Source organism: Chlamydotis macqueenii, chromosome 2, assembly GCF_036417535.1.
Source record: "Chlamydotis macqueenii isolate bChlMac1 chromosome 2, bChlMac1.mat, whole genome shotgun sequence".
Lineage (NCBI taxonomy): Eukaryota > Metazoa > Chordata > Aves > Otidiformes > Otididae > Chlamydotis > Chlamydotis macqueenii.
This window is the reverse complement of record NC_141557.1, coordinates 127,087,055-127,114,849: the sequence shown is the minus strand read 5'-3', so window position 1 is coordinate 127,114,849 and position 27,795 is coordinate 127,087,055. Positions and strand designations below refer to the sequence as shown.

At 43.0% G+C, this 27,795-nt stretch overlaps 2 protein-coding genes, 2 long non-coding RNA genes and 2 other non-coding genes across 9 annotated transcripts; 4 read left to right on the top strand and 2 right to left on the bottom strand.

Annotated features, from left to right (window-relative positions):
- Nucleotides 1-814: 814 nt before the first annotated feature.
- Nucleotides 815-7,040, top strand: TCF24 (transcription factor 24). 4 transcript variants are annotated; one of them, XM_086740905.1, is made up of 4 exons: nt 815-885; nt 1,948-2,033; nt 2,984-4,364; nt 6,911-7,040. In XM_086740905.1, exons 3-4 carry the CDS (start codon nt 3,981-3,983, stop codon nt 7,022-7,024), a joined length of 498 nt encoding a protein of 165 aa, XP_086597031.1. In that variant the 5' UTR covers nt 815-885; nt 1,948-2,033; nt 2,984-3,980; the 3' UTR covers nt 7,025-7,040. The 4 variants fall into 4 exon arrangements, with proteins under 4 accessions (XP_086597031.1, XP_086597030.1, XP_086597029.1 ...); XM_086740904.1 differs by lacking the exon at nt 815-885 and adding an exon at nt 1,535-1,783; XM_086740903.1 differs by lacking the exon at nt 815-885 and having other exon boundaries at nt 1,535-2,033.
- On the bottom strand, nt 5,386-10,458 carry LOC147601819 (uncharacterized). Its single transcript, XR_015257708.1, has 2 exons — nt 10,278-10,458; nt 5,386-7,036 (listed from the first exon to the last, which is right to left on the bottom strand). It is a non-coding gene; the product is annotated as an uncharacterized LOC147601819 (long non-coding RNA).
- A 1,755-nt stretch (nt 10,459-12,213) lies between these two features.
- On the top strand, nt 12,214-14,161 carry LOC147601816 (uncharacterized). The gene is made up of 3 exons (XR_015257858.1): nt 12,214-12,331; nt 13,173-13,276; nt 13,798-14,161. It is a non-coding gene; the product is annotated as an uncharacterized LOC147601816 (long non-coding RNA).
- LOC147601818 (small nucleolar RNA SNORD87) lies at nt 13,028-13,106 on the top strand. The gene has a single exon (XR_015257954.1). It is a non-coding gene; the product is annotated as a small nucleolar RNA SNORD87 (small nucleolar RNA).
- Nucleotides 13,645-13,723, top strand: LOC147601817 (small nucleolar RNA SNORD87). The gene has a single exon (XR_015257956.1). It is a non-coding gene; the product is annotated as a small nucleolar RNA SNORD87 (small nucleolar RNA).
- Nucleotides 14,162-15,065: 904 nt separating the features above from the next.
- Nucleotides 15,066-24,747, bottom strand: MCMDC2 (minichromosome maintenance domain containing 2). Its single transcript, XM_086742388.1, has 14 exons — nt 24,585-24,747; nt 24,361-24,491; nt 24,228-24,287; nt 23,726-23,921; nt 22,744-22,866; nt 22,467-22,574; nt 21,097-21,225; nt 20,336-20,567; nt 18,600-18,805; nt 17,807-17,973; nt 17,253-17,429; nt 16,582-16,724; nt 15,863-15,972; nt 15,066-15,366 (listed from the first exon to the last, which is right to left on the bottom strand). Exons 1-14 carry the CDS (start codon nt 24,745-24,747, stop codon nt 15,206-15,208), a joined length of 2,106 nt encoding a protein of 701 aa, XP_086598514.1. The 3' UTR covers nt 15,066-15,205.
- Nucleotides 24,748-27,795: the final 3,048 nt, after the last annotated feature.

Sequence of the window (27,795 nt, the reverse complement as noted above, 5' to 3'; positions counted from 1 at the left end):
GGCCGAAGCTGGGCTGGGGCCGGGGCTGGGGCCGAAGCTGGGCTGGGGCCAGGCCGAGGCCGGTCGGAGGCCGCCACACCCCCGCGGGAAGGACGCGGGGCCCCATCGAGAGCAAGTGCCCGGCCACCGCCGTGTCCTCACCGGGCTCGTCCCTCCCGTCTCTAACTCGTCCCTTCCCGGGATTTCCAATTACCGCTGGAGATTAAATCCTTAATTTTCTTGGCCGCAAACCCAGTAACGAGTCGTTCAGACTTTGTTTTCCCACTGCTCCCGAGGCTTGATTTATTGTGTCGCTGTTATCGCACCATCGGGCTTCGTCCGAAATGTTTTTTCTGGGCTAATTCTATACCCCCGCTATTTATTTTGACTGTCCCCTTTCATTAACGTCACTAATTTTTAATTGCTCCCCGTTCACTTTCAAATCGCCCCTCTGCCCGCCGGGTCGCGCCTCAGCCCGGACCTGTGTCCACTCCGCATTCGGACCCACGCGTGTGGGTCCATCCCCCCACGGTGGCAGCCACGATACGGCTGCCACCCCCCGCGCCTGCGGGACGGGGCCTCGGCCGTGGGACCCCCACACTCTCCTTCCCTGCCTCCCTCCGCCCGTGCCCCCCGCGGACCCGGGGCCGCCCCCCGGGCGCTGTCGGGGGTGAGAGGGGGGGTGGGGGGGTGGTTTGTGAGGCGATGCCGCCCCCCGACAGCTCCGTGATTAATGACCCATCCGCCCGGGAAGGGGCGGTCGCTGCCGCCCGGGCTGGCAGGAGGGGGGAGCCCGGGGGCGGGGGGGGGGGGGGCAGGTGCGACCCGGCCCCACCGCACCCACCGGTCGCGGCGTCTTTATAAGCGGGGCCGCGGGGCCGGGCGCGACGGGACGGGACGGGCACGGTGAGTTCATCCCCGGGCTGGAGGCCGCGGGGAACCCATGTTCCCCCCGGTCGGGGTCCCCTCCACGAGGCGGCGGGGAGCCGGTTCAGGGGCCGGGGGTGCGGGACGGGGGCGGCGGGACCGGTCAGCGCCCGCGCTGCCTTCGCACGGCAACGGGCGCGCTCCTCTCTCCCCGCTCCAAAGCATTTTCGTTACCGGTTACCGGAGTAACGCAAAGGGCAAGGTCTGTTTGAAACCGATGCAAAATAATAGAGATTCACTGTAATTTTTTTTTTTCCCCCCAGGAACAACTGAAAAGGCTGCGAACAAGTTCACCCTTTATCTTTCCACTCATTTTTTTCCGGTCTGCGTACTCTGCTCTGGCGGTTTCCATCTTTTCCTTGTCCGTGTGGGCAGGTTGCCTTCATCCCCATTTAATTGGCACGGAATGTAGAACTAAAATAAGTGTTTTCTTTGTTAAACTAATTAGATTTCAAACCAATTATGTCTTTTGTAATATCATACAAGCCACGAATGCATCCGCTTGCATTAGAAATACTGCAACAGAAACGCTTTAGAAATAATATAAATACTTTTACTTCCTTTCACATACCCATTTCCAGGTGTCTCTGCACGCCAGGCAGCAAGTGGGTGTTTGCAAAAATTACTGCGATTATCTCAAAAAACCAAACCCCTCCCCCATAAAATTTTGAAGGAGATGGGATGGAAACCGACTGTTGCCCAGAGGCATTTCATTTCCTTTAGTTTTTCAGCAACAGGTTTTTTTGGCCCAGGAGGTTTGGGTGACCCCTCGGTCTGCACCGCAGCATGCACCCTGACGGCAGTGGGGTGAAGAGCCACACTGCCCAGCCCCAGCGCGTGACAGGCGCCACCGTGGCTCAGGAACCCCCGTGTTTGGGTACACGCGTGTACAGACCTACAGCACAGCCCGTGTTTCTGCGCAGCGGATTTTCTCGGGCCGTTTGCTGTGCACATCTGATGGGAAACCTGACAGCGAAGAAATCAACTCAGAGGGAACGCTCTCTTTTCCAAAGCTGAAACATTGCCTTTTTTTTCCCCTAGGCCCAGGATTTCATCTGATGTAGACGTGAAGCTGCGAAAACAGAAACTTCTACTCCAAGAGGCGCCCAAGGAAATGAGGTTTTTAGGTAGGTGCACTTCTATATACTTATGTCACGCAGTCATTCGCGCGCTCCATTCGCTTGTACACCAATACAGCAAAATCCCAACTGCATCATTTATACCCAGTCTGTCTGTATCCTTGGGTAATGTGGACTTTTCCAGTAATCAGTGAAGACTTCTTCGTTTCAGTGGGATTTTAATAGGATGGAAAATTAGAAATCCTGCTGATAAATCTGAAAAGATTGATGCTTCTGCTAGTTTTCATTATTGTCTTGACTCTGCAATAGCAATAATGATTATTTTCTTTTTCCACTGAAAAGCATCCAGATTCAGCTGTGGCTTAACACAATGAGAAAATATCAAAACAAACAAACAAACAAAAAGCAAATGGAACCTTTTTTATTGTAAGTTAAAGGAAATAGCCAATTTAAGGACCATTTTTCAGCCCTCATTCAAGACAAGCTCATGTAGACTTAATGTGAGTTTTATTTTATATTGGTCATAAGTTATTTTTTGTATTTAGTTTACAGTTATAATGCACACAGAGTATTTCACAAATATTTTCAGCCTAAACTGTACTACTGTTTAAGAGAACGCTACCTGGTAAAACTCTGTGAGCCAGATTAACAGCAAATTAGTGACAGTAAAGCAACCAAAATAACAATATCTTGTAAATACCATCAAATTAGAACCTTGCAAAAAGGATTATTAGGAAACCTTTCCTCTTCTCTGCTAGAAATCTTTGACTTGGTTCATTGTCGTGGGTTTTTTTGCCACTATCAGCTGCAATTACAGAGGGACTTCAGTGGGACTTCAGCATTTGGCTGAAATGCTTTGCAAAATAAGGCCTGATTTTTGTAAATGTAGATCTTCAGTCATTCGGGTGCATCGATTTTATTTAAATTTCTTAAATTACACTGTATTTGAATGCAATTAAAAGTTTTTTTAATAACTTGTTCTTGCCCTTGTTGTTTAGCTGGGCTGTCACAGAAACAGCCGCTCCCACGACGTGAAAGCCAGGATCTGTCTGAGGCACCCGGAAGGGCTGCTTGACAAAGCGCAACAGCATCAGGTGTGATTCCAGCTAAGAAGTGCTGCGCTGCGGGGAGTATTGATTGAATTGCAGTTTACTGTGGAATTGAAGGAATTAGAGGAGTGTGAGTTTTATTATAGGCAGAGCGGACTGACCGTCTTTTCTGAAAATTGGGAAAAGACCTCGCAGTCATTATTTTGCTCAAAAGGAGCTTTGTGCTGTTGTTTTCAAAGGGTTCTTTTGCCCCCCAATGGCCAAAATCCAGTTTATGAGATGCTTTTTATGCTTGAAAAAGTAGAAGCTATAGGATAAGCACGGAAATTCCTGAGTAGCATTTAGGGTAGAAGGATAGAAGTTGGTTCCTGATCCTTTAAAATCGTGGACCAAGCTTCGGCATTCAAAACCTCAGCACTACGCTCTGTGGCATCTGAAAATTATGTTTTTCTTTCTGTAATCCACGGAGCCCTGATCACTTAAAAGACCGTCAATAAAACGATAGCAGGTAAATAGAAAATATACACATGGTCTCGCATCCCAAATTATACAAATAATGTGTTTAAAAAAAAATTGCATTTAGCCTAATTTTTAGTTGGTTGTAAATGGAAACCACTGCGGCAGTGCTGCTCAGCGTTGCCTGTTGGTTTTTCTCAGAAGAGCCGGGTGATCTTTAGGTCTCTGTGTAATACTGTCCCCCTCCAAAAGTTCAATCTTTGTGAAGAATTTAACTTCTCTTTCTGTACCTGTGTGTGATAACAAGTTAATAAGCAGAAAACCAGCTCGCACAGCTGCACAGCAGCATTCTGGCTTTTCCTGGCAGGGGCAGCACTTGTGTTGCTGATAATCTTTGTTTTTAGAAAGCGGTTGCTTCGGCAGAGTGCGGCGGCTGGCTTCAGAGATACTCTTGTTGGTTGCAGGACCCTCCCTGCTGAGGAAGTCACCGATGGACTGTGGACACTTAGCTGAGAGCAGGGAGGAGATCTCCGGCCCGGGCGCAGAGCCCGATTCCCTGCTGCCTTCTGCTGCTGGCGGCAATTCCTGCCCGCCCTTGGTGGCTGGGCAGCGGGCCGGGGCACCTCCTGGCAGACCCGCCGCTGCTAATGCTGCTCGAGAGCGCAGTCGGGTTCAAACCCTGCGCCATGCCTTCCTCGAGCTGCAGAAGACTCTTCCCTCCGTGCCGCCTGACACCAAGCTCTCCAAGCTGGATGTGCTCCTCCTGGCCACCACCTACATCGCGCACCTCACTCGCAGCCTTCAGGACGAGGAAGAGGCACCAGGAGAGGGCTTGGGTACGCTGCGAGGGGATGGGTACCTCCACCCTGTCAAGGTAGGACAGCTGAGGAGTGGCTACCACCTTCTCTCAGTGAAGAAGTAAATAATAGGTCTTAAAGATACTTAGATGAAACTAAAGATTTCAAACTTATTCACCTTGCCAGAGTTAATGCATGAAAAGACTGCCTAGACTAACCACTGCATTTAGGTGCTAGGGGCCTGATGGAAACGTCCGGGAGCTCTGTTCCTCCAGCTTCCGGGACTTGGCACAAAAATATCAAGTATGGCATAGGTCCAAACCTAGTGGGACTTGGTCCTTTGGAAGTGAAGGCAGCGGGCAGCGCCAGAGCAGTACCAGCACCTTCTCAGTCCCGTCATGGAAACCTTGGTGATCCTCCCCCAAAACCCCACCAGAACCAGCTGTAGGGGATGTGCGTGGTTGAGGTGATGCACTGTCCATAGCGGTGACCCCAGCCACGGCTGGGCCCGCTTTGGCTCTCCTGCTGAGGCAGCCAAGGTACGGGGAGTGACATCAGTTCCTGGCCACGTGCTAAGCCATGTGCTAATTTCTTCTCTGAACATGCTTTTCTGATGCATTTACTTTGTCTAGTTGGTATACGCTGTTGTTGCTCTTCCCTTTGTCAAAAAAAAAAAAAATCACAGCGATGCAGAGGGGACGAGAAAGGGGAACTGCTCTTGGAGAGGACCTGGGGCTGGAAACTGTTTTCAAATGCATCACTGGCTGACTGACGGGACTTAAATACCAGGGGGTGTTTTCTTTGGCTCTGGTCTCAGGGACTGAGTTAGAGCACTGAGGTGTTTGCTTTTTTTTCCCCCCTTAAGAGTCTGATGAATTCAGAATGCTTTAATTAAGATTAATTTGTGAAGTAATCTCTAATTCCTATGAAGTGAGTAATTCACACAGGGTTTCTTGTTCACAGTGTCGGCCGCTGTAAAAAGCATGGTGTGAACGTAGCCTTCTGAGGCCATTTGAATGATTAGCAGGCTCATTAAGAAACCAAAACCTTTATATCAATTAGAAAGTGGCTATAATTTAAGAAAAAAAAATATTGTGATGTATTTCAAAATAAGTTTGAAGTAGCTTCTGTTAGTTTCCTTGGTCAGAGGGAAAGGACACAGGTCTCTTAAGGTATTTATCAGCTGCCAACTATTACTGGGAGAAAAATACTTTTAAATAGTTATTACAGCAGTTAAATGCTCCAGATGCACATTTCCTGGGCTACTGGAATACAGCAATACTGGATTCATCCAGCAGTTATTTTTCATAATCTTATTTATGTGCCATTTACCCGTGTTTAGTTTTGTAAAGACTCTGTGAGTGTAACCAATATTTCTAATATTCCTGGGAGTAAATTAATTTTTTTAGTTGGCGGTAGAACAAGTGTGTCACAGATAAATCATAGCACATGCTTCAAAAAAAAAACCCCAAAGTGCAGGACATGAGACAACCAGTACAGATAAGGACTTTAACTACACTCATATATCAAGCACAGTAAATACAAATAGCGAGGAAAGTAAAGTATGCACATCGAACAAAAAATATGGTTACTGACTTTAAACTCAGATGTCTTACTGGTGATGAAATCATAACATCACACTTGAAATAAAAAATGCTGCATGAGATCGTATGGTCTGGCCAAGTCAGGATCTGGTGCTTCTTTATGTCTTTAAATAGAAGAGCTGAGATTTAACTGCAGTATTAAGCCCCTCTACTTCTCAGAGCTCTCTTTGGTTACCCACAGGAAAGGTGCCAGCCTGTTCCCAAAAGCATCTTTAAAAAATTGTATTCTTTTGGAACAACACGCTGGCTGTTTCAGGTACTTTTTGCACCCGATGGTTATGACAAGTTGCCTTTTCAAACATCCCCCTCTCTAGTAACGGACTCAGCACATCAAACTGGAGCTGAGCGCCTCCTCCCGAGAGGAAGGCACCCAGCTGCCGTCACCCTTACTGCAGGGCTGTTCGCAGAGACTGGCTCGCTGAAGAAAGTCGAGCTATAAGAATAGATATTTAACACCAATGTCACTGATTATTCCAATAATCAATGAATGGAAAGCTGAACTGTCTCATCTGAAACTGTTGGAGCTGACAAAGAGCAAGAAGACCGCCAAGGAGCAATTCTATTAAATTCCTTCAGCAGCCCCTGTGCTGCAGTCGGTGTGGTGGGGGGCTGGCCGGCACGAACGGGAACGCACACGGGGCTGCAGTCCCTGCAGGCGCTGGTGTATCCTCACAGCGTTCCTGGCACTGAAAAGAGGGATGCTTTGGTTTCTCTTACCAACAGAGAATGGTGGTACGATGATCGGTCAGCACGGCCTCCTCCTGACTGTTGGGTCTCGGTGGGGGTTCGGTGCTGTGCCTCACGATTCATTACCAGAGAAAATACCCAGGCGGAGGTTTCTTATCCAGCTTCCAATGACATTTTCCAATGCATGACACACAGGAACTTTCGGGTGATGGCAACAGTTTCCTATTTTCTTGTATTGTGGATCCATCAACTTTTAAAGCTTTGCTGAGAACTGCATTCAGACTGGAAAGGTCCTGGGGATCTCAGCGCTGTGCTTGTCTCTTCTCTTGCAGAAGTGGCCGATGCGTTCCAGGTTGTACATTGGAGCCACGGGACAGTTTTTGACTCACTCAGCACAAGGAGACGGCGCAAACCAAGGAGAAACATCAACGACTTCACAAATCTAATCTCCCTTCTCACTTTCAAAAAAAAAAGTTATTTATTACACCTTTTATATATATATATTTAAGTTTAAAAAATACCTACAGACAGATTATAATTGCCAAAATACTGTTTGTAGAAGAGAAGGAATTGATTCTTAAATGTAATTAATACCTCATTAAGTTAATGTGATGCATGATTGGTTTCTATCACAGAGGACATGGCCGGGATCTGAAGTGGGGGATGAGGAGAAGGCGACTGCTGTCAGCACCAAGACGAGAGGCAGCCGCAAAGGCAGAGCTGCTGGCAGAATGGGTAACTGCAGAATGTGTGCACTGCAGGAAAGGGGGGAGAAGGGAGCGAGGCAGAACTGGCTACGTGCAGAGCAGTACAGGCTTGGGTGAGCAGCAAGGGGCAAGTCTAAAAACAGTCATCGAAATAACCCCGTGCACTTTCTTCACTGCATGAAGCCAACGGCAGAAATCCCACTGGCCGCAGTCGTCAGGTCAGGGCTTCCTCCTTCGGATCACCTTAAATGTTTGTAGTCATTCCTGAAAATGTGGATGCATGTTCGCCTCATGTGAAAATGTGCTGAAATCTACCCTGCGTAGACACAGCGCTATGTACGACAGGCACAAACCGCTCTGCACGTTAAGCGTTGCTCGTACTGATCCATGTGGTTGTGTGGTGTGTTACGGGGTTCAGAATGTGTGTAAGTGTTACCCCAGTACGACTGCTTGCCTGCTCAAGAGATCAAAGTTCATTTATCTTGTCTTTTAGCAGGTTCATGCCTTCAAGGAAATGAACCCTAAGAGCTGGCTTGGTTCTTAGCACATTTTTTCACTTAAATATCTTCTATATTTAGGCAAGAAAAGCTGACAGTAAACGCACTAGTACCATTTAATGTATCTGTTCTGTAAAACACTGTACTTCTCATATAGTTTGTTATTGCTGAGGTAAACATTTTATTAAACATTATTCAGTGGACATTATGTATTTATTGAGTTGCAAAATCTGTATCAGTTTCTCATTGTACAAGACTGATAGATTCTAGTAGTAATATTCTGCATTTACAGTAGCTTCTTTCTGAAAACCACAGTTTACATTTTAAAATTATATTTGGCAGATAGGGAAAACACGAAAGCTAGCAAGAACAACCTTTATTAAAAAAAAAAGCATTTTATTGCTTTCATTCTTGAGTCAAACTTGTGCTGTCTTTCAGAGGTGCTGAGCGTGTCACTGCAAATTGAGTGTCCAGTGTTGCAGGAAGCCAGGCCTCTGGTGCATCACAATAAGCAGAGCCGTTAGAAAGAGCTGGACAAACATCCAGGGTACGGGAGAGCTGTAAAGCACGGTGAAATCTGGAACGCCCCTCCGTCCCTGCTGCGTTCTGACCTTTTAACAAGATTATTATTTTAAATAGTAAAAATGCTTTCTATATTTTAAATGTATTTAATATATATTTTTAAACTATTTTAGGCATACATTTCTCATTTGCAATTGTAACTGTTTTTTTATGAGAGTACCATTTGACCACACAAACTGTTGTATTTCGTGAAAAAATAGGTACAAAAGGGCAGTTTTGCATAGACAAGTATCTACTCTTAACGTAAATAAGAGTTTAACAAACTGTACTCACTTTCCATGGTAGTAAAAAGTGGGTTAGCACCACCTCTTATTATTGGGGCAGCTGTTTTTATTCGGAGACATTAATGAGGAGAAGCGAAGGAGCTGTGAAGGTGACGATAGTTAAGCAAGACGAGAGTGACAGTGAGGGTTTCCAGGAGTGCTTTGCTGGACAAGATGAAGGTGTGAGACACAGTTTACGCTTCAGACTGATAAAATACCAAGCAGCGACGTAGAAGCACAGAGAATTTCAGAGTAGTTTTGTATGTAACTGAGATCTAAGTGATTGGCATCAGGTCAGGGAAAAAGGGCGAGCAAAATCTCAGCCAGGAGTCAATGTCAAACCTCGAGCCGTTGCTGTGTAGCAGCAGTCTGATAATAAAAAGAAAATGCATATGAAACACGCATATGAGATGGCGTGAGGAAAATGCAAAATGTAGTGCCATTTTGCCATCAGTTGTGTGCTCTTACCTAGCACAGAGGTGCTGGTTACTTCACAGGCTCTTAAATCATATACCCCGAAGGGACAGAATTCAAGAAACAAAAGGGAAAAAAAAAGGACAAAAAAGACACATCCCCCCCCCCGCAGTTTTCTAAGGCTCCTTCCATTAAATGTAATTGAAATATTCGGACTGCTTATTCATGAAGTAAGCATGAAAAATAGATAGGAATAAGGGTCAAAAACGTGGGAAGTTATGAACAGATGGCTTGGACTTACTGCAATACAGGCAGAGATTTTGCAGTGGTCAGGGGATAGACAGTGGAATGGAGCAGCAAACCACGGGTGCTGCTTTGTACCCACAACGTTTGTATAAATTGTGGCCGCAGACGTGACAGTGCGAAGACCTCAGCAGCATTTTATAGACGTGTTAAAGGCCAGTAAGAATACACAGAACTGCAATAGCAGTTTTTCTCTCGAGAACTCCCTGTATTTACGAGTTGGGTTTTTTTTTTCCTGAGACAGATTATTTTGCGTCAGCTGCAAATTTTTAAGCCTCTGTGCAAGAGCTTGCATCTTCTAGAAATTTACACCAGGATGAAAAGAGATCCTCTGAACTTGTTTCCTTCAAACCTGACTTTTGGAGCGAATGTTAGATTTCTCTGGAAGTGTTCATATACCGAAATATGATTTGGTGTTTGGCACTGCAAATACGCATACATTTAGGAATAAAATTCTACAATGTCCACACATCGCTATCAAAAGGAACTGCTTTTCAGGGAGTAACTTAAAAGATCTTAGCAAGCTTCAGTTACCGCCGTCACAGCTTTTCCTTCAGAGGGATGGGGCGGGTAAGCTTCCCCCCGCCGCAGGCAAACAGCTTGCCTACGCCAAACCCGCGCTGTGCGGATCGGCTTTTCCTCGCAGTCCTGTGCCCCCGGCCACGCATCGCTTTCCCCCCACGCACACCCTGCCCACCGCTCCCGGCTCCCTTGGAGACCCTTAGGACAAAGTGCTCCTTGTGCTTGTGTACTGTGAGGAACGACAACACCGAAAAGATGAATTTTCCACGGCTTTGACTTCTTAAAGACCGACTGTTCGGTGAGAATGGCAGCATTTTAAGGTTGCAAACGCTGCGCTTTATTAATACTGTTGTCTGTAAGACACGCCAAAAAGAGAACAAGCCCGCTCCCACCCCAGGTGCTCTGGTTTACCTCCTTAACCCGACCGCTATGAATCCTCCCGTTCGTCTCAGCGAAACCGCACCCCTCGAGCTGTCCCGCAAACGCAGGCTCGGGGCGTTGGCGGCCGGCTCCTCAGAACCCGGGCCGGCACAGGACGGGGTGCCGCCGCCGGATCCCGGGCCCGGACCCCGGCTGCCCTCAGCGGCGGCCCTGGGGGACGCCTGCAAGAACACGGCCAGGGCCGCCCAGCCCCCTCCGCCGGCGCCGGCCTCCAAGACGCTGCCGGGACACCCCCACCGTGACCAGTACCGGCACCCCGGGGCCGCGCAGGCCTCCACACCCCCCAGCCCGCTCCACTCGTGCGCATGCGCAGCCACGCCCAAGGTCCCGCCAGGCACCGCCGCGCCGGAAAGTGCCGCCGCGCCGCGCGCGCCTTCCCCCGCCCCCGGCGCGCGGGGTATTTAAGGCGATCCCGGGCGCGGCTCATTCTTTCCGCGCGCCCTGCGGCTCCGGGGAGCGGAGCGGCACCAGCGGAAGCGGCAGCGCTGCACCGCGCCCCGCCCGGGGCGGGGGCAGGGACACGGGGACATGGCGGCGACCCGGCCCCAACCCCGGCCCGCGTTTGCGGTGGCCGCGCCGTGGGAGCCCCTTCCAGCGGGGCGCGCGCCGGTGGGGCTGCTGGGAAGGCGAGGGGCCGGCGGGGCGCGGTGCGGTAACTGCGAGAGCTGCTCCCTCCCTGCCTGCCTCGGCCTCCGGTACCGGCGGGGCAGCTCGGGCCGCCGAGTCTGACGCGGCCATGCGGGCCCTCGGGCAGCGGCAGGGCCGCTGGCTGCCCGGCGGCGCCGAGAGCGGCCAAGTCCCCCGACCCCTGAGCGGCAGCCGCTGCCTCCTTGGAGGAGCTCCTCAGCCCGTGCTCATGCCGGTATGAACAGCTGAGCGATTCCTATTTTTCATTTTTTTTTCTTTTCAGAGGACTTGGAAACAACCCCCACTGTTTAATGTAAGAAATCCCGTTCTTCACAACAATGGTTGTGATCTCAGGGATGAAGGGAGGGAGTGCTGGCGCTGTTTTCTGAACAGCGTAAGCCACGGCCCGTAGGACGAGGGACTGTCAGGCTGCTGTGACCGCGTCTGGCGACGCGCGCTCGGCTGGCTTTGCCCGGCTGCTGGAGCTGCCTAGGTCAAGCTGACGCTCGCCAGCCACGCAGGCTTTCCAGGGCCCTGCGTGCATCGCGTGAGGCTAAGACGGACCCAATTAGTGCGTGTCCACTGGCAAGCTGTGGTGCCTGCTTTGAGTTATCTCTTGGTCCGTCAAGTCTTCAAAGTAATGACAGCTTGGACATCCAGAGAGACTTGGTTTTGCTGATAAATCATTTTCATTGGCAAATGTATGTTCTAATTCTAAAGATAAATTACCTTTTTTCTTCCTTCAGGGAATTTGTCAAGTGTTGTGTGGTGACCCCAACAGTGCCCTTTTTGGGCTGCAAACACGGATTCAGAATGGTGGGTTCTGGCAGGGGCAGGACCCCAAGGGTCTCAGCAGCCTCTGCGGCAATGCTCTGCTGCCAGGAGCATTCCATGAGTGCTGACCTTAATGCAACCGACAGGAAAACGTGTCAGTACGTTCCCCAGAGCGCGGCACGTGAACTGGGGTTAAAAGCTGCACCCTGCTGGGGTACTCCTCTCCCCAGCGACCGCTGTTCGTTAGGAGCGGCATCACAGCCCTGCAATCAGTCATTCCTCGCACTGGAGCGTGCTTTAGGCGAAATGGTCGTGCCTCTGTTTAACTTTGATGTCAGCCGGTGCTGCCTGTACTTTCCTCCCCAGGTAGTGGTTGAAGTCAGCAGTGAGGTTGCCCCATGGGCTGGTATTTCTTTGACTGGCTTACTTTCCCCAAGGAAATGCTGATGACTTCTGCTACTGGCTCAGCAGTGGAATTCTCAGACTCAGACATCTTTTCTCTCTTTTCATTATTTTAGGCAGCAACTGAAGTGATGTGTTTGTTACTGGCTTTGGGAATCTTCCACCTAGACTCTGCCATGCTGTTACCTTGCAAGCAGAAAGATGTCACGTGCATTCTGGAGGTACAAGTAATTACTTTTTAACTGTACTTAAAAATGTTGAAGAAAACCTCCTGAAATCTAGATTTCTGAAGCTGTTTTATGGCTTGTAAATTCACTTACAGATGGAACGAGGAGGAATGTGATTGCATGTGGGGTTAAGAGGTTGAAATTCTAACAAAAGGTATTATGACAGCTATAAAACCTGTAGGACTTGCTCCCCGGAACAAAGCAGGTAGAATCCAAGAATCCTGAAGGAATGGGACAGGAGAGGTTCGTAATAGTATCAGAGCATCTAGTTTTTAACTGGGGAGAGAAACAAGGCTTCTCCTTTGGAGAATTAACAGATGATAGTTGGAAGTGAGAGACTGCAGTGAAGAACTGTGCAAATCACCATCCCTGCTGGCACTCTACCGTATCGCTCCGTTGGAATGTTTTCCAAAGGGAAGGGTGACTACGGCACTGAACTGCACCTCTACAAAGACACCTGGCGTCTGGGGCTTGAATGTAACAACAGAGGGGGACCTGCAGTTTTGTGCCCAAAGAGCGCATTTTTCTTTTGTTCCTGGCTAAACTGAATCCTCTCTGTGCTTAATAGTTAAAAACAAGGTTCTACTTCAATTTATAGACGTGCATCTCTTGAGAGGAACTTAACAAATCCCCTTGTGTTTGATACCTGGAAAAAATTATACCAGTCTTAGGACAGGCAGGAAGCTGCTTGCTGGCACAGTGATGATGACTCTTTGCCGTTTACCCAACTGAATTTTGTGATGAGCAATATTGGATCTGATGTGCCAGCTAATCAGTAGGATTTTTCCAGTTTGATTTGCCACTGTCATTTCTGATTCTACTTATTCTTTTAAAGGTGCTGTGACATCAGATGACCTCCAGTGTCTTCGAGCCTTGTGTGTGCACAGGCAGCCAACAGTAGATTCCATCCACTTCTAGAAGTATGGGTGTTTAAGAAGGGTAAGTTGCTTTTTTACTGTGATACTACCGTGCTTGGCCTCCAGTCAGCTGCGCTGCCGGCTGGTGAACGCCTGTACCGGCCACGTTTGCTGCTGTCTGGAGCTGTGCTGGCTCGTGTCAGCTGATGCTGCGGCCTGTTAGTCAGGGACACTTTTGTCTGACTGTGCTGTCATTTACTTGTGGTGCTCCTACTAGTCTTCTAATTTTGGCTTAAGCATAATGGGAAAAGCTGGGGAGAGGTAAGGATAAAAAGTTGTGCTCTTTTTGCAGAATTTTTTTTTTCTAAGGATATATACATTCTTTAATACAGCTTGTCAAAAACAATGACTTATAAAGGAATTGTATTTATGTATTCTAGAAGTAATTTTACTGGCATAATGATGAAATCTTTGCCGTTTACCCAACTGACTGGTTTTTGATGTGTACCTTTGAATCTGAACTGCCAGTAAAGTTACTAACTTTGTATTGGATTTCTTAAGTGTACAGAAAACTGGCCAACTCATTTTATTTTTTTTTTCTAGCTTGAAAACAGCATCCTGAAATGTGGAGTTCTATAATGCACTTGGAAATGCTTTCATGGCCCTTCTTGCTCCTCAGAAATACTGCTTGATTCAATAGTTGAGGCAGAGGAGTAGCTGTTTAGTGAAAATGTGTGAATAATCCTCAAACTAAGTTCAGGTGAGAGTGGCCTTGTGGATGCTCTTAGAACTTAGTATAAATATTCAAGTGTACCAAATAAATTGAACAAAACTGAATAAATCAAGGGTTAAAACACAAGGAAAACTTGTGTTATCTCATCTAAATAAGAGTGTGTACAATGTTAGTGGTGGCAGCTTATCTCCAAGGCAATGTCTGTATGAATAAAATCTTGGATTTCTGTTTTCAGTGACTGTAGTTTGTTGTTGTTGTTGAGTCTATGTGAGCAGTAGTGCCAAGATTCTACTGGGTGACATCTTGGATAGGAGTCACACTAAGCCTTCAAGTATTCAGCTTGTCTAGATTTGACAGGAAGTCTGTGCAATTTTTCTGCTTTTTTTTTTGATGTGGACCTCTTGGATGTAAAACTTGCTCAGTACTATGTTTACTGCCATAACCTTACCACAAGATAAAATACAGGGAAGTCTACACTTGGAGAAGCATACTGTATCTTAGATACTTCATCTTCTACCCCACCACTCTTTACACTTGTTCTGCAGTGAGGTAGAGTTGAACTCATTGAGGTGCCTACCTACTAAGTAATCTAATTCCCCACTCCCCCCACTTTCCTGTAGGGTTCTGCTATCCCCTCCAGTCTATATAAAGCACTGTGGAAATACTGGTGGGGTGGGTTTTGGTGGTGTGATTGTGTTTGGTTTTGCTGTGGTTTGTTTTGTTTGGGGTTTTTTTTGGGTGTGTTTGTTTTTTGTTGTTTGTTGGGGTTTTTTTGTTTTTTGTTTTTTGTTTTTTTTTTTTAGATTGCAGGAGCACAGCAGCATCCTGGTCTGCTGTTACACTGCTGTGATGTAAAACTAAGCCTTAGAACATCTAACAGTATGGTGATACTCTTACAACTTCTGGCTCATGAGTAATAATTTCAGAAAGTTGGCTTACACTAGAAAAAGTTTTAATGTACTTAAAACTATTTAACCCTCATTGGGTGATACATTGGAAAAGAAGCAACAAGAAAAACCTGCAGAGAGTTCATATAGTTGAAATAAAACATTGGATTTTAAACTTCTGGTTCAATTCTTAGTTGTAGTCTTATTAAAAACCCTGCTTTACTCCTGTCCCTTAACTGTGGATGAACAGTGGTAGCTAGGAAGAGAAGTCCAGGTTGTGGCTTTATTCTGAAGTCGTGGCTTCCCAGGATGAAGACAAGTGTTGCATATTTCTAGCAGCAGTCTCTCAAAAAGATAAAGTAGAAGCTTCAGGCTTTACTTACTGGAGTTCTCACTCTTCATTAATGTGAATTCCTGGGCTGTATGCACCAATAAACTTAAGCAGCTGATGGTGACATTCTCTTAGGTAACGATCTCTCTGTTGCAGGGAGTTTTCATCGCTGAGGTCAAATGGAAATACTGGATTTGGTGCTATGCATAATGCAGACTTGCCTAAACAAAGAAGAAATCAAGACTGATGCTAAAAGACTTGATAAACTTTTTCCAGAATTTTGAAGGAAAAAAAGCTGTGACAGAGATTACTTAACAAGGCAATCTTGTATGTTACTGCTTTTAAGTGTTACATCATAGTTCTTGACTGTGATGCTAGATAAACCAAAAAAAATCCTCAACCCTTGTGTTCTGTTTCCCTAGGGAGGGAAACCTCTCTTTAGTTTAACCTGGACCAATGTTAGAGGAGCAATTCATCTTTAAGCTGGCTTATCTGAGGGAGGCTTGGTGTTGGGCTGTGGCCTAATCACAGACAGCACTGAGACTCTTGGCAGGAAAGTCAGATAAAGACTTCTCTCATACCAGTCTTCAACAGTGGAAACTGGACTTTGATTTGAAATTAATTAACTCTTATTGTAATCAATTGATAAAAATTTTCCAAACTAACAAAAAACAAAAGTGATGTACCCAAGACTAAAGACTGAGTTGCATTATTTACCATGTTTTAGGGTAAGAGATGATTCAAGTAACAAGATGGCAATCAACGCATCTTCCTCAAGTACTTTCTTTCTTAAACTTAGTTTAGTATGAGCCTTAGACAGTGAAATCCTAGAAGATTAATATAAGCATATCAGAAATAAAAAAATATTACAGACATGAGTGCAATATGTCTTGCTCTGTTTCAAGCACTTCTGTAAATAGAAAGTTAACACTGGACTGGGTGTTTTTCCATACTTCAGGTGTGTAAACTGCCCACAAGAACTGCGCAGTTACACAGTCACTGACAAAGTACATATTACTATGCATGACCTTTTTGTGCTATGAAAGCAATGGAATTTGGCATATTATCTATCGTTAGATTATATGTCTATCTAACGTATTATCTAGTATGTTCATTGTTATCACAGCTTTGTATTACTTTAAATCCCATTTTTGTTTTTCTAGATAGCTTTAATAGTGATAGCTGTTTCTTAAGTCACTGGGTTTTTACCTGGCAAAATTCTTGAAACTTTTTTTTAAAGATTTTTTTTTTTTTTGCAACATCAATATATAAAATAAATGGTATTCATAAATGGTACATGAGATTCTTTACATTTGAACTTTACAAAACTTAAGAGTCTTGTCTAGATTTTTATTTAGCAAGCCTCTTGAGTAAGTTAGCACAATTTCTACTTGAAACATAGCTGTGTTTCCTTTACTGTGAAAAGTAGGACATACAGAATTTTTAATGCAGATGCTGATAATGTTGATCCATTAACAGAATCTCTTCTCACTCTGCGACTTGCGAGATAGTAGCCCTGAATGAGGTTTTCTGCTTCTGAACTCAGTTCAACATGAAGATTCTTAGCAAACAAAATAAACTAGAGAGAGGGTATACATTTTAAATACTTAACTAGAAAATACAGAATTTACATTTTTCACACCTTTTAACATACCAATGACATAGTAATACAGTTTGGACAATATATTCTGCCAATAGTTTTTTTTTATAAAGACAGCTGTACGTAATGATAGATGTCAGAGTGCCTGTTAATTAGACTAGAGATAGTGACCTCCAGAATGGAGTATTAACTTATACTCCTGTTTGTAAGCTTTTCTTGTCAAAAGCAGGTATTGGAAATGAATCATAAGAATGTTAACCAATGTTTTTTTCAGAATGAAGATCAAACTGAAGTTATTATGCTGGCCCTTTTAAAGAACTGAATCTAATTTTATCAGTGATCCTATCAGTGCTAGTGGGAATACGGGGGGGGGGAAGGGTAGGAAGCGAGTACAAACAGGTTTAAAAGTAAGCAATCAGAACGTGCAGAGAGAACCTTCTGATTCCAGAAATTGTATGATATTCCCAAGTATAATGCATTTCTAAATGATTGGGTAGTATCTGTTACCTCCTCATAATCCTGCGTTCGGAACTGCTGTGAGACTTTGTACAGCATGGCTTCAGGATTCATGGCTTTTTTCAAGATATGATGTATAAGAGGAGAAGGCAGTCCACAGGAAGGAAACTCATTGTATATCAAAAGCCCAAAAACATCTAGAAGGTTAGGTGGAATCAAACTCACATCCTAAAGAGAAGACCCAGAGAAAGAAAGCAATTTATTATGTCCTTTTGACTTGTAGAAACAGTGCAGTTTTTTTTCAGTCTGAAATGTTCAATATCTATATACACTGAGTCCTGCAAGATGATAATGAACTGCCTATAATAGCTCCAGTAAAATTTTGTTTCAATGGTAGTTGTCAAAAGCTGTTCTGAATAAAATAAATGATACCTCCTTTTGGGAAAGATAGTTGATTTTAGAAGATACTTAATTTGAAGTCACTTAGGTTGTGACTTTTGGGGAAATACTAGCAAATTTTATTGTTTTCATTATAAGTTGAAATAATTATAAACATAAATGACTGCTACAGTACAGTTACTGTCATAACAAGGCATGTGCTTTACCATCTGTCCAATTAAAGAGTTGTCCTTCTGTGTATGTTTCTTTGAGGAAGAATCCACATCTACAAAAGACCAAAAATTGGTCTGAACTGAAACAGTAACTTGTTGGTCAGCCTCTTCTCCATACTTCTTCCCAGGAATGAACACTGTTGTTGTTCTGCTCTCTAGCACTAGGATAGGACAAAATACATCAGTTATGTAAACATAGAATGGTTTGGGTTGGAAGGGACCTTTAAAGGCCATCTAGTCCAGCCCCCCTGCAAGGAGCAGGGACATCTCCAACCAGATCAGGTTGCTCAGAGCCCCGTCCAACCTGGCCTTGAATGTTCCCAGGGATGGGGCATCCACCACCTCTCTGGGCAACCTGTTCCCGTGTTTCACCGCTCTCATTGTAAAAATTTTTTTCCTTATATAAGTCTGAATCTACCTCCTTCTATTTTAAAACCATTACCCCTTTTCCTATCACAACAGGCCCTGCTAAGAAGTTTCTCCCCATCTAGTTTAGTATAAATTCTAGTCCTGCACATGCTATCTGAAGCCAGTCATGATTATGTGATACCTACTTTTGGGAAATCAAGTTGTCATGATCAATGGATGTCTGGTAGTGGAGCCTGTGTAGTAAATCTAATCTTATAGGACCTTGGCTTTTTTTTTTGTCCTTGTGCCTTACACATCATTAAAAATAGCTTACATATTTTCCCAGCATTTAGGGATATAAGCTGGGGAACAAACTTAGCCCTGAATTTGCATGTTTGTTTTGTTCTGTCCTCTCATTTGTTAGTAGGTGTGAGATTACCAGACTGTAGAAGTTCAAGTTTATCCTTTTTGTATGAAGATAAGTCTCCTATGTAACAGATACCACCCTTAGCCAGCGCAGCACTGCAAGCGTGAATACTAGCACTTCCAGTTCCGTGTTTATCTTTGGACACAGAAGGAAAAATTTCACTAGAAGATGGGTGTCGTATGCCACGAGGCAGAAGACAAATGCTGTAATTCAGAAGCCTAGAGGATTAAGTAATTGTGTCAGTCATAAATTGTTCAATTGCTGTTCAGTTTTTCAAAACTTAAACAACTTAATACTATACTTAACACTTTATAATGGCATTTAATTTAACCCCATATTGTTAACTGCTATTCTAGATAAACCTCTCCGGTGATTTAAAAAGCACAGAGGATTAGCGATCCTGGCCATCTGGGAAAAATGAAAAGGCCGGGAACTTGCGAGCTCTGCCTGCCCGGGTTCCCCCTCCCCCAGTTCTTTTTGAGCAGGCAGGTATAGGATTTCTTTTTCATCCCCTGTCCTATGTTTCTGGGCATAAAGAGGTTGCAAATTGTCTGTCTGGTTCCGCAATCAAGGGCTCCTAACGATTTTAAGATGTCAGAGCACGGTTTGTCCTATTACTAATAACTCAGGGAAAATTATTAATTAAAATTAGTAAGTATTAATAAATAGGTTATCATACCAATATAAATATGATGTAGGAAATGCCTATTTTGACAGGCTGCTGACAACAAAATACAATGTGCACATGCAAGACAGTACAAATGACAGTACTGACCAAGATCTACAGTGCGCAGCTGTTTTCATATTAACCAGATGTTTTGATTCTCAAAATACTCCAAGTTCCTATGATTTCTCTTATGAAATTTTAGTCTTAACGTGGGGGGAAAAAAATCCTGCAGCTCACTTTTTTTTCAAATTTGAACGAATTTCTAGAGCTAAATTTTGAAATGGTTAAAGTATTTTTTTCCACAACAAAAACTACTGATGCATTTGTTGAAGAACTCTCAAATGAAAATAAAATTCATGCCACTTCCAAAGATCTTTTTCAAAAATAAAAAAGAAACCCTGTTTTGAGCTGGAGAATATATTTTTTAAAATTTAAATTTAAAGCTGAGCATTCTGTACTTTTCTGCAGTGCATGGGAAATTGTGTTAACAGTTTATAGTTGTGTGAAGGGGCTAATACATAAAAGCATAAATTCAGAAAAACATTATGCTAAAGGCAACAACCACTGGATTTACAACCCGCATATAAAGATGTACATGACTTTTGATACCTTATCGGTACAGTTTTTATGAAAAAAAAAAGGGTGATAAAAATTTAAGTATCTGTTTACACACTGCTTAACTGAAAGTGCTGATAGCTGGGAAGTGGTGATGAAAAGGCTTAAAGTGACACAAGATTTGAAAAGTAGAGCCTTTTGCTTTTATTATTACCAGCTTCAGTTTTGATTTTAGAATAATGTTTTGTTCGAGCTCTGCTAAACGGTCCTAGTGTTAAAATCTTATTGAGATCGTTACAAGAGAGTTCAGACCTTTTATTATTAGTGAAGTTCTCATCTAGATTTATCACTTGAAATAAATGAAAATGTCCCAGCGATAAAAATTTGGGTATTTTTACAAAGTCGGAGCCCTGTATATGCTTTTAAAACACACTCTCTTTAGCCTTTGACTAAGACTGATCCTATTATCTTTAAAAATATTCATGTTTTAAATTCTAATTTACTGAAAAATAAGGAGTTTCTTTACCTATCAATTACTAGTGTGTCGCTTGTCACAACCAACAGATCCAGGTAATCTGCATTTTCTTTTTCACATGTCTGTACTAGACTCAGCAATATTGCCAGTTTAAGAGTATTGTAAGTGCCTGGTGGGACAACTTGAGAAGCAAAGATATTGGCGAGGATAGCGGTAAACCTCCAGCATGAACTTGAGGTCAGTGAGAGCAGATACTTAAAATTGTCACTGACAAAAGAAGGACCTAATGAAAACAAAGTACGAGGTTAACCAATGCTTCATAAGAGAGCTTTGCAGATATACTAGAACAAACCACCATTGTGGTCTCGGTACAAAGCTTACAAAGAATGAATATGTTCATGTATTAAGCACAAATTCAGAATGTAAACATCTGACCCTATTAATTTTAACTGCTAAAAAGGCAGCAGACATGATCTGCTAAAACTGATGGGCTAAGAAAGGGATAACAAGCTGAAATATCAAGCTCATTTAATGTATGATTTCAAAGTGATTCCCAATGGATAGGAGAAGTTGGAAAGAGAAGTTGAAGAACTACAGTAAATAATTACGTAGTTCCCCAGTGCACAGCAAGTGGGCAAAAGAAGATATTCTCAAATAACAGTAAGCACATATTTCAAGACTGTAAGGGGAAAGTCCCAGAGTGGTTTTGTAATCTAGACTTCTAGATATCACAAAACTGTACCAATTCTCAAGATTCTGTTCTAGAAGGTTCTCCAACTTCTTTTAGTCAATTTGTAATGGAACTTTCTTACCATTTGGTTTACAGAGCTGTACACTGTTGACTTCTATACATGCTGTAGCTTGTAAGCCATTCTGTACACAAGCTGGGATTCCTATAATCTTGTAGTGGTCTCCTATTTTCATTTTATTGGCCAGTTCATCTGGAAATTAGAAAAAAAGGGAAGGGAGAGGAGAGGAAGTTGCAGATGTATTAGGGCATAAAAACAGTTTTAAAGACATGGTCAGAAAACTTTTCTTCACATTCTGAGCGGTTCAATTTTATGATTTAATTGCAGAAAATAACAGTTGGATGCAAAAGGTAAGGCAGGCACACTGGGTGAGGAAAAGTAGCTTCTTGCTAAAGAATGTGTGTGATGCATTTAGTTCTGCATTGAGAAGAACAGTTGTTTGCAAGTACGTGTTCCTACTTTGGAACTTGTGGTGACACCCTTTATCAGTTACTGTCCTATAAAATGTCAGAGAAAAAAAAAAACACACACACAAAAAAAAGAGAGATCCAAACTAAACAGATTTTTTTAAAAGATATAAATAGCTTTGGGAACTTTGTATTTATATGCATCTTCTTTTTTTTTAAAATAAATAACTCTCATTTCAGAAAAATAAATGTCAGATTCAGCCAGATATGAATCTCAGCTGTGAGATCCTGCCTAACCTCACTGAAACCAGTGGAAATTTCATAGAATCATAGAATGGTTAGGGTTGGAAGGGATTCTGTTTTATAACAATACACATAGTGTCAATTTTTAAGTGTTTCTCATTATCTTGGAGCTATTTAGTTTTCAAGAAATGAACCATATAATTACATAGACTTTTGGCATGGTGGCTTTTTTTTTTGTTTTGGTGGATTTTTTTTTTTTAGGAGAATTAATGGAAGTATGTTGGTGACTTGTGATTTTAGTTGGATAGCCACATGACAAGTCATTTAATGTTTCCCGTGGAAGGTAGTGCTGGTAGAAGCCAAAAACCCTGACAGACCGCGGAAAACAGCTAGATTGAGGAAGGATGTTAAGAATGTGTGAAGTTAGTACAAAACAGTATGACCAAAGGAAGTAGGAAGGAGGAAAAAAAAAGGTAGAGTTAGAATGCAATACTGCAGAGCCAGCCAGGGGATTTTATTTAAATTGTGGTGTAAAAGTGTACAACAAAAGTTTTGCCACATGCACTCTTTAATCACCTGTGTATACAGTTTAGTCACCTAGCTAATTTTATAAATTTTTCTCTCTAATTTTATAAATTTTTCCCTCTAATTTTATTAAAGAACTGCAATATACATTATGACTTTCACTGTTTTATCCAGAGAAATGGACTATAAGGAAAATGCAAGGGATTATTACAGTTCAATTCTAAAACATTTTTGACAAATCTCCAAAATTCAGCTTACCTCTCAAGAAAACAGTAAATGTCTGAATCCTAAAGTGTGATTTATCATTGGAATATCCTTTTAAAGCTTTAAGAACATTCGCATCAATCATTTCAACTATTTGTTTATCTTTCAAAACAAAGGCAAAAAAATGGTTAGTTTTCTTGAAAACAGCACAATTTAAAATTTAAATGACTGGTCTATTTTCGGGCTTTTTCCACGTAACCATTTTGCTTACTTGTTGTGTAACAGAAGTAGGAAAGCAACAGATCTAAAAATAAAACTACATAGATCTTACCACCAAGTACTCTCAATTTCATGTCTTCCTGCAGTGGCGAAGAACACAAAGCACACACAAAATCAGTCCTCACTGTGGCAGATTCTGTAGCTCCAGGCAGATGCACTCTTATGTACCTAAACCCTAGGGGAAAAAAAAATAATTTCAAAGTTATCATGTGTTTCTTCAGACAAGCATACGGTCATAGACTAACTATCCTTCCAGTAGAATGCTCTGAGTAATTTACTCCGGGGTGACCACGAGGTGTCAGGATTTCCTATCGCACATTTCCAAGCAGAACAGCTGCGCCTGGCTTTCTGAGCGGCAGGGAGCGAGCCGCTGCCGCTTCTGCCTGGCGTGGAAATGACATGGGAGAGGGGTTTTCCTTATTAGAGGTACATGCCCTCATAAAGACATCACTATGATTTATTCTGCAGTCTTTTAGCTTTGGGATTTCAATTTTCTTTTATAATTTTATGGTTTGTGTTACAGCAAGAAGCAAACAAAACGGCCTTAAAGTACTTAAGGGCTAATCCTGCAAGGATACAAGCACTTCAGTAGCATTACTCAAAGTAGTTCCACAGAAGCCAGCTACTCATTAAAGCAAACTTGTTCTGTGCTAGAAGCTTTTGCCAGTCACTTAACCATACTGTTCCGCAGTATTTTTATATAAACACAGTTTCCAAGGGAAACAAAAAGTATTCTACTAATTTAACTTTTTTTCTTTCAGATAATTTATTCACTTATATTGGTGACATAGCTTTTCTCATATAAACTATCTTCGGCATTAGGAAAATGGATTGCTGGCATAGCTAAGCTCCTAAAACATTTAATAATGCTGAGCAACCACTGGCAAGGTCCACTGCTTTCAATTAATAAAAATCATGCTCTGCTCATTACAAAAATGTCTGCATAGGAAAATGCCTTTTTCATGCTAAGTTTATAACCTCTGATATCAAAATTATTTAAAAGCTTTTGAAATAGTACTGATTTTTTAAACTACCTTCAGAAAAGGGACAGGTTTCCTCAGTACAAAGAAATCTTGCTCCTTGTGTGTATTTTGTTACAGTTCCCATTGCAATCGCTATTCCTTCAGACATATAAAATCTTTGAGATGTGTAATTAAAGGGAAACGTAGAAAGACTCAGAACATAACTTGGTAAAGATGGCAAATGTGTTGGCTTCAGCAGTATACTAATCTAAGAGAGACACAATGCCATTAATACCGTAAAAATATTTTTTAATTTAAAACTTCTTTACTTATACACAATGTGATATATAGCTATTAGAAAAAAAAAATCAGAAATGCATGAAATGTAAGAATAACTCAGTTTCATATTAATTATCTCAAAATTCTTGCAATATGGTTGGGTGAGACTTCCAGCTATTTTTAGTTACAAATAATACAAAAGCCAATGGGAAAATGAAGAGTTAATGCAAAAATAATATTTGTTAATACTTCACCATACTTAAGATCTAAATGGAGGAAAACAATGCAGACTCACCTGGGCCTCTGTCTGCAGTTGTTCAATTAATGATAATGTCTTAACAGCTACGAAACATACCTGTTAAAGGACAATCTCATTAAAATATAGAAGATGTACTTTTGTCTGCTCTTCTCCATAAATACATACTTACTGATTGAAAAACCTGTGTAGCTTGTATGGGATTGTGAAGAATGTAGTTTCCAAGAGTTGCATCTAATTCAGCAATATCAGAAGGATTTATTGAAATAATGAAACGATAAACAGCATAACTTTGGTTTGAGTCTGTAGGAGCAAAAAGTGTCTTAAATAAAATTACCGAAGATTTGTGTAACGTTACATATCAATTTAGCAAAATATCTGTTGAGTGAGTAATACCATTATATTTTTTGCAGTCATGCACAAATTTCTGAAGGCCACCACTTCTGTCAAGGTAAATGAGGGCAGTTTCTCTCATTTTCTGTATTTCACGGTGCATCTTCCAGGAAAGATCCTTGCACTCTTTACGAAAATGTTGGAATAAACGGTGAAGAAGTGACATTAGAACTGGCCATGCTATGATAACAATAAGGGTATGTATTAACATACCATACAAAATTAGTCTTTTTCAAATTATGCAATTTTTTAAGGATTTTAAAAATACCACCACTCAATGCAAGTTCTTTCCAATGGCTGAAGCATACTAAATTCCCAAGTAAATTCCTGAAAAATGCTCTAGTGTTTTCCTTTCTCAGTGAATTATTTCACTGCCCAGTTCCCTAACCCATTAAATTAAAGCTTGCACTTAATTTAACCTTCCTTATATATTTCATAGGTATAATCAGCCTATCAAAAGTAAGACTTAAAATATTTCCCTTATCTGAGAAGTCTGTCACAGTTGGTAAAAGTGTGAAAATAGGCAACATCTTTTCCCTTTTTAAAATCTGACTTCCCAACTCTGCTGTTACCCCTGTAGCACCCACTTATCTTGCAAACACTTATTTCTATCCACATACACAGAAGATCAATTCTGATTCCCATAGATAAAAATTTTCACAACAACAGTTTTGGTTTGGAGGCTGACTGTGCTCCTCAGTGCTGTTTTAATTGGGTATTATCCACATCTCTGCATTTTTTTTTCAATTAAAACCTTGTGCTATGAACCACTACTTTGCTGAAGTTAGAGGGAGAATTATGAAGACCAAACTATGGTATATTGTATATACATATCTGTTCTACTGTCTTTCAGATTTTCTTCTACAAAGCGTCCTTTGTGCTCTCTGTAGATGACCAATATGAAACGCCACTTAAATCTTCCAAAACAGATTTAGCTACCTAGTAAAGTACAAGACATAGAATTATTAGGCTGATGAGGAAGCAACGCTCATAGCATATGAAAGATCCCCTTGCAGGAGTTCACAGAACTGGGTACTGTTCCAGGATAACTGGATAGCGTGGCAGCGGTGTAAACCCTGTCCTCTGAGAATTGTATGCTGCCGGCTGGTAGAGGTGGTTAGAGGCCTGAAGTATCAACTTTTAAGCACAAGTTGAAAGAGAATTTGTAGTAGGGATTTTTTTTTTTTTCCAGCTTCTTTGGGATTACTCCCACATGATTACTGCTCCATCCCTTAAAATCTTCAACAAGAAGGGATTAAAATGCGGCTGAAACGCACACAAACAGAACTACCGTATGGCCCTGGACCCTGGGTTCCCCGGGCTGGAAGGAAAGGACACCAAACGCAATGAGGAGGGACTAAGCTATGGCCCAGGTCATTGTGCACTAAACGCTGTCATGGCCTAAGCTTCAAAAAATTAAAAAAAAAAAAAATTCAAAAAATAAAGCCTGACCAGCCCTACTAGCGGGATGACCCTGTTCACCAGTGCCCCCACAGCCAACCGCCCCACTCAGCTGCACCCCGGCCTGTGACACGGCACCATACCCAAGAGCGCCCTCCCTGGCTTCGAGCTCCTGCCATCAGCACCGCTTCCTTACAAAACCTACCACCGCTCTTCCCAAAATATTCTCTAGGCCTCCTATGCACCCCCCACCTCCTTCCGCACTGCTTGTCAGCCCGCGGCGGCCCAGGCGGGAAAGGCGCTATGGCCGCCCCGCCGCCCCTCCCCCGGCAACCGCCTGCCCCGCCGGGCCCAGCCCTTCGAGGAACCGTCACCAGGGCCCCGAAGGGCAGCACCGGTGCGAGAACTGCTCCTTTTTCCCCTCGAATAAAGACAAAACCCAACCCCACGCGTTCCCCACAGCTGCACGAGCACACCAGCCACCACCCCTCTGGGTGACTCAGCCCCACTGAGCGCACAGCTACTGTGGGGGCACTGCCTTGCCTCCCTGCAGCCGCAGTCCCGGGCAGGTCACTAGAAAAGGGTCATGCACTGGCAGCCTTGTAAGTACTAAAAGATAACAACATACTTGTAAAACCATTTTCTCGCTTTCATTAATAAATATTGCATATTTTAACTGCTGCCTTTAGCGTGCCATCTGTCTGCAAATTTACCTCCAAAGCACCTCTAAACTTTTTTTTTTCTGTCACATTTCAGCTCATGTTTTTACAATTGCCACGCACTCCAGTCAGTCCAACTTCTTGTCTCTCACTCTCCTCCCAGCCTGAAAGACCAGAGAGAACAACGGTGGCACTGTTCCTTTGCTTCCACAGCACCAGGAGAGGCGGCCGACTCCTCACGGGGTTCAGATGTACCTCTCTGAAAGGGGAGAAACAATCCCCATTTGCTATGGACAGGCAAAAACTCCTGCGTCCCTCACAAAAAGACAAATATTACCTTCCTTTATTACACATCTGCCAAAACAGGAAGGGAGTACCACGGGTGGTTCCTGAGTAGGTTCTTCAGCAATCTCCTATCTAGCCTTTACCACAGCCAGTGCTTCAGATTTCACTTCTCAGTTCAGCATGGGGGAAGGGGCTACTACCCTCTGAACCCAGCAGTCTTACTTGGAAAACCGTCATCACGAAACGCAGAGAGGTGCAGAACGAGAGCACTAGATACAGAAATACTGTGAGGCTTTACTGCCTGATGTCGTACACAGTCTGTTATCTTCAGAAGTCCTGATCTAACCAAAGCATTTCACAACAAGAACTTACAGTACAAGAAAAAAATTGAACTTAAGTATTGCAAGTCATATGTTTAACACATTCACACTTCACCAAAAAGGCAGAGCTTGCTGAAGGAAAAAGCTTAACAAGCAATTATTAAGCTGCTCTCCCAGAAATAACTTAAGCTACCACTGCCATCTGTCATTTGTGCTTGGCTTGTTTTTGTTTTTTTTTTGTTTGGTTGGTTGGTTTTTTTTGGTTTGGTTTTTTTTTATTTTTTAAAAAAAAAGGTAAGGCTGTTACTTACAAATAATTACAGCTGCAAGAACAGGATTCCTGTAGTTGTTGGCTGTCCTGAACAGCTGCATAGCCAGTTCCAAACCTCTCAAAACTTCAGAGCAGCAACACTGGAAAATGAGCACCAAGCCACCACTCCATTCCCACAAATTATATATTTCCTTCCTCCCTCCCATGCCCATGTCAATTCTTAGTTCTTTTACCCAGCCACTCCTTCCAATCCCTCACGTAGCAACTGCTCATCACTT